Here is an 11,732-nt window from a genome sequence, read left to right as displayed (position 1 = left end):
CTCTTCCCCATCACCCTCTAATGATGGTGAGACAAAACGGAAGAAGAAGAAGTCAAGTGTTGCCTATGCTTGGACATCAGCAGACAGAGAATTGTTGGCAGCCTTTTTTGAGAAGTACCCCATGTTCTACAACTCATATTTAGATGAATTTAAGGACACGACTGCCAAGAGAGAGGTGGTGAAGCAGTCATGTCATGGGTTTCCTGAAAAATGACAGGACCAGGTTCGTCAAGGTTAACTCCAAGAAGTCTGGACAGGCAGATGAGCAGTTCACAGCTACGGACCAGTGGATTATGACCAACTTTGCCTCCCTCCGCCCACATATCAAGAAGAGACGTGGCAAGGTAACACACCAGGTGAGAGTTCCCCCCCCCCCCAAAAAAAAAAAAAAAATAAAAAAAAAAAATAATAATAATAAAACAAATAATAAAAAAGAATATTATAGTGATTTACTGTTCTTTTTTTCAAAACATTGTTTATTGTACTATATGCATAACATGCGTTTATATTTTTCTGTTGCAGTTTCCTTCTTCCAAGGCTTCCTCCAACCCAACATCACAACCGCCATCAATTGCCTCTTACAGTGATGAGGAAGATCCCATCCCATCCGCCCCATCCACCAGCACTGTTTCTGGGCACAAGGTAGTGGAAAAGGAGGCCAGCAGGCAGAGTGCTACTGCCAGCAGAAAGTCCAGCCGGGATTCCTCGACCATCCATGAAAACACCGATGAACTGCTTTCACAGGTAACACACTTGTTCCATTTTTAATTTTCTATTTCTGCAGTGCAGTTTCTTCAAAGCTGCATTTGTCTATCAATCACTCACATCCAAAATATTATATGTAGTGCTGTATGAATAATATGGATTTAATCATGTGCTTTCAAGTGCTTTCTGGGTATTCTTGTATAATTGTCGAGTTTCCTGTACATATATATACATATATTGCACGTCTGTGAGAAGTCAATGTATAGTGCTCTGGTAGCCCCTTACTTCCAGCACCTTCCTCTGCATTAATCATTGTTCACAACTGATTCCAAGATTCGTCTTGGGGTCACATGTCATCAATTATGATCAAAAATTGATGCTAATTGTTTTTCCTGTGTTCCAGATTTTGGCCAGAGCAGATCAAGCAATGCAGCAAAGACTAGGACAGAACGTATCCCTCTCGAGCCACGAGGCAGAAGTCAAGAGCTTCGCCCAGTATCGTACCACTCTTATGACTAAGATTCCAGAAGGCCAGAAATGGATTGACTACAGCCAGCAGGTGCTGGCCCTTACTATGGAATGTAGCAGTAGACGCTGCCTTCAGCAGCAGCAATACAGTCAGCAGCAGCAGTACTTTTATCAGCCACAGCAGTACTTTCAACAGCAGCAACAGCAATTCCCTCCGCAGCTGCTACAGTACACCCGCCAGCCAGTTACGCTGCAGTCAGAACAGAGCGCCACCAGTACCACCACCACCTTGACTCCTGTGACCACAGTCAGTGCTGGCTTAAACTCCAGTCTAGGTCCACTGCTGAACTTCCCAGGAAGTGAATTCCTGGCCAGCAAGACCAGCACACCCACCAACACCACTTAATCCGGTTAAAGAGTTTGAATAGATTTTTACATTGTAGTTTATGTAATTTTATTATTTCAAGTTGTCATTTCCTGTATTGGTGATTTTAAGAGTTAAAACACCTTTTTTTCATTTCAGTATTTATGTTTCTATCGTATTACCAATAAAGTAATAAGTATGATAATATTACGGTTCATAAGTATGGAGTTAACTTTGCATGTACAATTTCCAGAAAAGGTTTGCAAACTTTTATTTACATTTCACATTGAAACCCTACAGAAAAAAACGTAGATAGACAGGAAAGTTTTTTACATTGTAGTTTATGTAATTTTCTTATTTCATGTTGTTATTTCCTGTGTTGATTTTGAGAGTTAATAAAACACCTTTTATCTCTGTATTTTTTCCTTTATTCATTACCAATTAATTATAAGTTTAACATCATTTCAGTTTACAAATATGGAGTGAACTTTGCATGCAAATTGCAAGTAAAATTGTGAAAACTTTTATTTACATATCACATTGAACCCCTAAAAAGGAATTTTTATGCTACTTTGAATTCATTATTATTTGTGGGGTACCAAATAACGTGGATTTCGTAATCTGGTCAATACGCGAAATTAAAATTACAACGAACAGACGAACCACAGTGAGATCTCCTTCAATAATTAGAAATGCTAATAATTTTGGATGTCCGCGAAATGGTTATTTGTTCAATCCACGAAATTTGGTACCCACGCAACAAAATGAATTCACAGTATTTGATCGATAACAATTTTACAGAAACCAAGTCGTACAAATTATTTATTCGCAAAGACTTTATTACATTTTTCACAATCATAATGTGCCTAATAATAAAGGTAAACTAACCGAAATTTGTCGTACTTAGATCAAACTTTGCAAAAAAGCAACGGCATCATCAGCAAAATTGATGAATGACTAGGGTTTCAGCATAATAATAATAACAATAACATTTAAATATTCTTTAAACGTGAAAACTCAGGATATTAAAAAAACACTTTTGACCCTCCTTTGCATTACTAAGATTGTGGTATTTTAGCATTATTACAAAATATGATTATATTATAGACTACCTGCATACAAAATTTGGAGTAATCGGTACTTGGAATGTACTCTTGGCAAAACACATGTATTAATTAAAAAGCATTTTGGGGCTGTAAAAATATCTCAACTCCTTCTCAGGCTAAACATATTCTCTCATCTTCCATAGGTATAAAACACATATCTGACACGATGGCGATAGGGCCGATTTTTTAATGTCACAGAAAATCAAAACTTACGTCACCATGTCGGTAGCAAATTGAAATATTGAGGCACTATCCTTTAAAGAGTACACTCTCAGCTTCAACATAACAATTTGAGAGAACTATGACCAAAGCTAAGCAACATATAGCTTCCGAAAAATGGGAAAAGGTCAGTAAGACTATGACAAATATTACAAAAATGATCATGAAAAATCAAAGTTTATGGCATAATGATGACGTCATAGCGTCCGATCAGCAGCCTTTGGTAGTGCTGAACACAGTTGGAAATCAGGTAGACCACTTTCTGTACTTGTTCACATCTACAGCCTTGTCCTGCCATGAAACCTTGTCGATGGTGGTATAATAGTCTCTAAGATAGTCTCTCTAGGCTCTAGCACTTCTGGTTCCAACATTTCCTCCAACAACTTGCAAAGAGTCAAGAGTATCTTCTGACCTCCAGCTTCCATCTGCCCACCAGTAATGGTCTGCATCAGTCTCTCCTCTGTCAGCTCTTCTGGTGATCTTCTGTGGTTTTCTAGCGGCTAACAAGTTGTGGAGACAGCAACAAGCCAGTACAATCGTCTCCACATTTCCAGGCTTCTGGAGCATTGTAGTTAACAGACATCTGAATCTGTGTGCTAGTATGCCAAATGAATTTTCAACAATTCTTCTGGCCCTGGAGAGTCGATAGTTGAACAACCTCTCTGGCTTGGTCATGTTCCTGGTGGCATAGGGCTTCATCATCCAGTCTTTGAGGGCAAAAGCATCATCCCCTACAAAGAAGTAGGGGATTGAGTGATCATCGTCAGGCAGGGGTTCTGGTGGAGGTAGTGCTGCTGCTCCCTCTTCCAAAACGGAGTAGAACTCGCTATCTTTGAAGATACCAGCGTCTGAGCAGCTGCCATTGGAACCAACATCTAAGTACATGAAGTTATACTGGGAATCCACTACTGCCAACATTACAATTGAAAAATATCCCTTATAGTTGTGGTAGGCGGATCCTGAGTGAGATGGAGCCCGGATGGCCACATGCTTGCCGTCAAAGGCTCCCAGCGTGTGGTGGAAGTTCCATCTGTCTGAGAAGCCTTGAGCAACTTGTTTCCATTCTTCCTCGGTTGTAAGAAGCTTGATGAACTCTTCATGAAGTTCCTCGTAGATGGCCTGGCAGACTTCTGACACAATGGTCACTATGGTGTTGGGTGCAACACGAAATCTATAGGACAGGGACATATAACTTTCACCACTGGCCAGGCGCGGATCCAGGATTTCTTAGGGGAGGGGGCCCAACTTTTTTTTTTTTTGCTCCCGAAAATTTGAAAATCGCGCCGGCCGAAAAGTCGCTCAGTGGGGGGGGGGGGGGGGGGGGGGGGGGGGGGGGGGGGGGGGGGGGGGGGGGGAGTAGTGAGCACATTTTTTTTTTTTGATCCTCAAAAAAAATTTCAATTTGCACCCCCCCCCCCCCCTTGAGCGCCAGGGGGGGGGGGGGGGCCCAACCCCAAAAAATCGTAAAAATCACGTGATTTTACATGATTTTTTTCTCAAGGGTGGGGGGGACCCGGGCCCCCCGGGCCCCCCACCCCTGGATCCGCCACTGCCACTGGCCATGTATCTCAATGCAATGGCCAGCTTCAGACCAGGCTCCAGAGCTCTTCTTAGGTTGGTGTCCTTCTTCTGGATGCGAGGGGTTAACCTCTCAACAAGCACATTTTTTTTTTTTTGATCCTCAAAAAAAATTTCAATTTGCACCCCCCCCCCCCTTGAGCGCCAGGGGGGGGGGGGGGGGCCCAACCCCAAAAAATCGTAAAAATCACGTGATTTTACATGATTGTTTTCTCAAGGGTGGGGGGGACCCGGGCCCCCGGGCCCCCCCACCCCTGGATCCGCCACTGCCACTGGCCATGTATCTCAATGCAATGGCCAGCTTCAGACCAGGCTCCAGAGCTCGTCTTAGGTTGGTGTCCTTCTTCTGGATGCGAGGGGTTAACCTCTCAACAAGCACATTTTTTTTTTTTTGATCCTCAAAAAAAATTTCAATTTGCAATCCCCCCCCCCCTTGAGCGCCAGGGGGGGGGGGGGCCCAACCCCAAAAAATCGTAAAAATCACGTGATTTTACATGATTTTTTCTCAAGGGTGGGGGGGACCCGGGCCCCCGGGCCCCCCCACCCCTGGATCCGCCACTGCCACTGGCCATGTATCTCAATGCAATGGCCAGCTTCAGACCAGGCTCCAGAGCTCGTCTTAGGTTGGTGTCCTTCTTCTGGATGCGAGGGGTTAACCTCTCAACAAGCTCGTGAAACAGGTCAGTTTCCACTCTGAGAAAGTTATTGAAGCTATTGACATCTCCATCATGTAATTGCTGCAAAAGCTTTTCATATTAACCGAAGTCTCTTCTCTGCAGCAACCACTCTCTGACCCAAACAGTCTTTGTTTTCTTCTTCCTTTCTTTTTTTTCTTCATCTTCTTTCTTTCTCTTAAGTTGCACGATAGCTGTAGCAGCAGCCAGGCAAAGCAGTTCTTCAATTTTAGCAGCACGTTGGGCCTCTTCCTGGCAGAAATTCATTTCCACATTCTGAAAATCCATCTTGAAAAAATTACTCGACTGCGGCCACAAGAAATCTGAATGCTGGGGAAGGTTGCTCACCAATTTTATAGGATTGGGTCCATAGATTCGCCTTGTACTTTACCAGGAGTTGGCAAAAGGTCCCAAACATTCACAAATAGTGGCAAAGGATTCGCAAATAGTTGCTAATCTTCGCAAAAACTGTCGCTAACATTTGCTTACAGTCGCTAATAGTCGCCAACTGCCTTTCGCATCACTTTCGCAAACATTCGCTCAAATGTTGCTAATTGTCGCTAAACATCGCTAAAAGTCGCTAAATATCGCTAATGGCAGAGGCGAACCCTGATTTTCGCCAACATTCGTTAGAAAAGTTGGCGAATCCCAAATTCGCTACGTTCGCAAGCATTCGCCGCTCAATGAGATAGGCCCTGATGAGATATCCTGCGAACAAATTAATGGCAGAATAATGAATGGGAATAATAATAACTTGAATTTGTCACTTTGACAATTAGATTATACGTATGCTAATGTTTTAAATAGTGAAGAATGTATTTTCACGATTTATATTATCTTCTAAAATGCTTTCTATTAAAGGTAAAAACCAGTATTGGAAACGCCCCAATTTCAAAAAAATGAAATGGCAGCTCTTATTACCAATCATGTGAAAGAATATGTTTTGACTAATACATGATGATAACAATTTTGCCGGGAAACCGCCTACTAATTGATATGTTTGGTAAATTGGTTTATCTACATGGTCTGTGAGAGATAAACACACGTGTCGCGCACGTGTGCGTATAGTCTCATATACATCTTTCAGTGTACAGTGCTTGTAACTTTACGAAGACTGGGCCACATTTCTTATCATTTTGATGATTCCAAAACCTTGCAGTACACACCAATACTTAAATGCTAGATGATCAACCTTTTCTGATCGATTCCACGTTTCTTTCACAATGCAATCGCATGACCATAACTGGTCTTTACCTTGAAGGTCTATCCATATGAAAAGTTTCAACTGTGTAGTATATTAACCATTATGGATCTATGGAAGATAGATTGAGACGATATATGACAATTGACCCCATACAATAAGCAGTTACACCTTTGACCCTAATTGACATAACGAAGAATGCATTTTCACAATTTCATCTTCTTCCATGAAATGCTCTACCCGCCATGTTTACCTAGATTGTGCTGCGCATAGATTCAATCGGATTATTTTGGGCCATTACAAGAAGTGGGTTATTAATGTGGACAAATGCTCATGTACCCTTTAAGCTCATATCATGTATTTTATTACCAGAGGAAAAAAAATTGGTCAGTCACTCAATAGTGTATGACAGTAAAGAATAGAAAGTAAAGGGGTTTCCTTGTTTAATTTGAATACTAGAAAAATGCTAACGTTTATATTTCACAAATAGGACAAACGTGACATATGAATAATTCCTACAATGTTCTACAACATTTGCGAATTTAACTTTCACCATCTGATCAAAAAAAAAAGACACAACTTTTATAGCCCACAGTCTCAGCTATAACATACCAAAATTTGGGAGAACACAGAGCACAAAATAAGCTAGATAGTGCTCAAAGATTAATGTCATGTAGATTCATGATTTGAACTAAATTGGCACCTTCCACAGGCTTAACACGCAAATTAAGAAAATCTGTCAAGTTACCTTTAATCGCAATTTTCACTATGATGATGTCATCAAAATGAAAAATAATATGCAGTTAACTTGTAGACAATTGCCTCAACTACAATATATCAACATTAAGAAGAGAATCAATCAATATTTACAGAGATACAATCAATTTTCCATAAATATGCTGACGTCATAATATGCATATTCGTGTTTTGAGTTCCAAGGTCAATATGATGATGACACGATATACTTAATGGCCAAATGAGACATAAAATCACATCTCCGACTCATACTCTATCCGAATATGAAAAAAAATTGAGGGTTCCCGTCCATTCTAAAGAGTCATAAGGGTTTTGTGTAGGCATATTGTTGCCCATATATGCTATGTATTACATGAGCACGCGCGCACGGACGTTTATCTTGAACGGACGCTCATTCCCTTATTAATGGTCATAAAGAGATAAACATGGTATCAAATTGTTCGGGAAAATATGAGGAATACTGTGTCAAATAATCTAGGATGAATTATTTTGCGTTCGGCCGTGACAAACGAAAACGCGCGCGCGATTCTTTATGAAATGCTTTTGCTAATAATGGCGTACGCTCGCGTTTTTTGACGTGAAATTGACCGGACTGATATTGACCTTGATCCTGGTAAATATGAATGAGAAAGGTCTTTTCGTTATGAAGATATGATCATATTTGATTTTTACAAAATGGTGCCTGGATGACGTTATCAATCAAGGTCAAGGTTGAAAACCTTATTGTGCTCTTTCCTCATGCCTATATTTTGTGTGCCAAATTTCAAGGCATTTGATTGAGCCATTTTCAAGTTATCGTGCTAACAAAAAAGTGGTTAGAAATAAGACAAATATTCTAACGAAAACATAAGGTGATCTGTATTATATACAGCCCACCTGATAATACATTACATTTATAATGCGCTTCATACAATGTTTCTAAACGCAAGAGAAAGAAGAAAGGATGAGGATGTGGGAGGAAAAAGGACTTACCTAGAAGTCATTTCGAATATACTGAAATAACTTTCCATCTATCACTGTACGTCCCATATGATGTACACTGAACACTCATTTCATGTCGTGGGAAGTTTTTTTTTTAAAGGTAGAGCAGCAAGCCACATTCCCCAATACGCGCATACCTCCTAGTTAATTTCAAACAGCTCATCAATATATAAGACCTGAAATGACCTCAATGCAAGCAAGCACAAACCATCTGCAAGTAAAGCATTACAGGGGCGTAACCAAAGGGGGGGTGTGGGGGTGCGACATCCCCCCCCCCACCTCTCAGGATTGCGCTGCCGTCGGGAAAAAAGAAAAAAGGGGGAGGGAAAAAAAGAGAGGGCAAGGGAAAAAAAAAGAAAAAAGAAAAGAAAAAAAAAGAAAGTAAGGAAAAGAAAGGACAGAAAGGAAAAGAAAGAAAAGAAAAGAGAAGAAAGAAGGAGAAGAAAAAAAAAGAGGGAGGAGAGGAAAGAAAGGAAAAGAAAGAAAACAAAGGGGAAAAAAAAGAAAAAAGAGAAAAGGGAAACAAAAGAAACGGGGGGGGGGTGTGAAAGAGAGGAGGGGGAGGTAAGAGCCTGAGAAAGCAGGAGTGGGGGTAAAAGAAAGGGGGGGGTCGTTGGGTGGAGTCGTCTCGTCAAGGAAGCAGAAAAGACACGAGTAAATATGTTGCTGTGTCGGGTCAGCTGTGTCGGTATTTTTGCTCGATACTCGTGTACTATATCAATGCAGAAGTTTGAAGTCGGTGAGATGTATATTGTCGGTCGACCAACAAGTTTTTTTCCCTACGAACTGTGACTTTGTATCCACTGTGACGACTTCGAGAGTGACTACAACTACAATACTTGTATTTTCTCGAAGTTTCACTTTCCTATAATATCAGCTAAAGAAATCAGAGATTTAACATTTTCAGGGAAACTAAATTCAAACAACGATACGACGAATCGTCTTCCTTTCTCTATATTTTGATGAAACGCCAAAATTTCAGCGCTTCGCGCGGGAGGGGAAAACTTCATTTAGACGAGTCGAGAACGGTACAATAAATCGTCTTCTTTTCCTAATAATAATTTAGGGAAACGTCTAAGCTTCCGCGCTTCGCGCGGGAAGCCTAACACCGACACCCCCTAACGAGCGCGCTTCGCTTGCTCACTACCGCCCCTCCCTAAAATAAGATCCTAGCTCCGCGCCTGCATTAAAATATATAGCTATGAAGTTGACTAAGTGGACAAAATAATTCGTATATTTATGTCGTCGAGGAAATTGATCATTTGCGCATACGCAAGTACTATAGATAGTCCATAGGAAAAACAATTTAGCCTTTGGCCCCGGGTTTATAGGGTTATTTGTAGATATTGAGACACTTAATTCTGTCGGTAATTGGTGGCTAGTTTTGTCGGTAATCGTTGGCCTCTACACCAACCCCAACCCCACCCCCCCCCCCCCCCCCCCCCCCCCCCACTGAAAAAGGTCTACCGACGCCCCTGATACAATATATTAGGTCATCGTGGAAGTTCTAGAAAGCAACAGGGGAGGGATCAAAATAAGCTTTGAAGGCCACTTATACGTAAAGAAGAGAACCCATTCAGACGGGAAAATTAGATGGCAGCCTTTCTGCTTATTCCCATTTATACAAATCATTTTGTTGCAGTTTGATGTCAGTTCTTCACGATAAGCCAATTGCTCTTCTTTCGGTGGTTCCGTGAGTCCCTTAAAGTCAGTGAAAACAAAGTACTCGAATGAGACGGGGTGTTTTACACACTAATATATATATAGTAAAGCTACATACACTTAACTGAAGGAAAGAAACCTATAGAAGACGGACTGGATATTATTCAAAATACTATTCTAAACAAGAATGTACTACATGTACTACATTACGTTACAATTTCACGAGAGAACTAGAACTCGAGAGGGGAAGAAAAAAAGTGATGAAAATGAAAGAAGACTAATAGCATGAGAGGAAAGAAAAGAGCTAAGAAGACAAGAAAAGGGTGTAAAAAGGAAAAGGAAGAGCAAGAGAGAGAGAGAGATATCCTTGAGCTTTGGATCGGCTAATGAGTAATAAATGAAACAGATTTTGAGCGGAGTAATTATCTCTTGCTGGAGAACTTGCATAAGGAGCTAAAACTTGATGTTTTTTTAATTCAAACATTATGGGGAATAGCAAAAAAACGGCTGAGCATTTATTGCACTAATTGCCAGAGGAGCATTCATGTCTTCCACGAGGCCGCACTTTTGGATCGGAGAGCAATTTAATTGTCGGCGGAGCATTGTCTTTTGCGGGGTACTTTTGGGGAGGAGCAACCATTATTGTCGTAGTAGCCTTTGTATTTTACGGGGCCCTTTTTTAGCGGAGCAATTGTCGGCGGAGCAAATGTCACCGGAGCAATTGTCGCGTTTTGCGGAGCAATTGTCGGCGGAGCAATTGTCGGCGGAGCAACTGTCGGCGGAGCAACTGTCGTTCGAGGAGCATTTGTCACCTGAGCAATTGTCGCGTTTTGCGGAGCAATTGTCGGCGGAGCAATTGTCGGCGGAGCAAATGTCGGCGTAGCAATTGTTGGAGGAGCAATTGTCGGCGGAGCAAATGTCGGCGGAGCAATTGTCGGCTGAGCACATCGTCGCCGTTTTCACGAACCGGCACAGCCCAACGCGCAACGAAATAAGTACATTCTGAGAAAAACGCGTTTTACGTTTAGCCCGTTTTGAATTCGCCAGAAACATGCCTTATGTCAAATTTTATATCACAAAATACATATCAATGAAAGGAAAATATTCTGTATTTTCTATACATTCCATTTGTTAAGCATAATGACAATTACTATTAATATTACGAAGCTTTGGACTCTCGTGCCGGTTCGTGAAAATATTATTTTGCTGTTTACGTAGCAAAAATATTTTCACGAACCGGCACAAGCCACTGTGTCGTTTTTCCTATGTAACTTTACGCGCAAGACAAAAGCGCTCGCGCTGTCTTAGCGCGTATTTTATTTTCACGAACCGGCACAACCGCCTGTGTCGCGTCGTCTAGGTCTTGTAAGCGCAAAGATATTTTCACGAACCGGCACAGCCCATTGACTTATAACGGCGCGTGCCGGTTCGTGAAAATATGAATCGTGCTTTTTGGCTCGTGTGTCGTTTTTGTCATTTGTGTAACCATGGATATCTCAAAAACTAAAGCGTTTTGGATGCTGAAATTTGGTGAGATGAAGGATTGTTGATAACTTATGCTAAAAATGCCAAAAAAAAATTAAAACTACATTTTGAAGGGATTTCGGTGGCTTGTGCCGGTTCGTGAAAACGGCGACGACATGTTGGCGGAGCACATGTCGGCGGAACAACTGTCGGCGGAGCAACTGTCGCGGAGCACATGTCGGCGGAGCAACTGTCGGCAGAGCAACTGTCGCGGAGCAATTGTCGCGTTTTGCGGAGTAAATGTCGGCGGAGCAATCGTCGGCGGAGCATGTGTCATGAAACCCATAATGATGATGTCACGATACACTTAATGGCCAAATGAGACATGAAATCATATCTCCGACTCATAGTCTTTCAAAATATGAAGAAAAAAAATTGGGGTTCCAGTTGCATCCCAAAGAGCTACAATGGATTTTGTATAAGCATGTTTTTGCCCATTATAATTATGCTATGTATTACAAAAGCTCGCGCTCACAGAAATTTATGTTAAACGG

At 41.5% G+C, this 11,732-nt stretch overlaps 1 protein-coding gene across 1 annotated transcript; it reads right to left on the bottom strand.

Annotated features, from left to right (window-relative positions):
• Window positions 1-3,204: 3,204 nt before the first annotated feature.
• Window positions 3,205-4,050, bottom strand: LOC115924741 (protein ALP1-like). The gene has a single exon (XM_030987525.1). It carries the CDS (start codon window positions 4,048-4,050, stop codon window positions 3,205-3,207), a length of 846 nt encoding a protein of 281 aa, XP_030843385.1.
• Between the last annotated feature and the right edge of the window lie 7,682 nt (window positions 4,051-11,732).

Source organism: Strongylocentrotus purpuratus, unplaced genomic scaffold (assembly GCF_000002235.5).
Source record: "Strongylocentrotus purpuratus isolate Spur 01 unplaced genomic scaffold, Spur_5.0 spur5_scaffold_16, whole genome shotgun sequence".
Classification (NCBI taxonomy): Eukaryota; Metazoa; Echinodermata; class Echinoidea; order Camarodonta; family Strongylocentrotidae; genus Strongylocentrotus; species Strongylocentrotus purpuratus.
This window is presented reverse-complemented; position numbering and strand designations above follow the sequence as displayed.

Coding starts and splice junctions, on each gene's coding strand:
- LOC115924741 (XM_030987525.1), bottom strand. CDS start 4,050: ATGTCCCTGTCCTATAGATTTCGTGTTGCACCCAACACCATAGTGACC.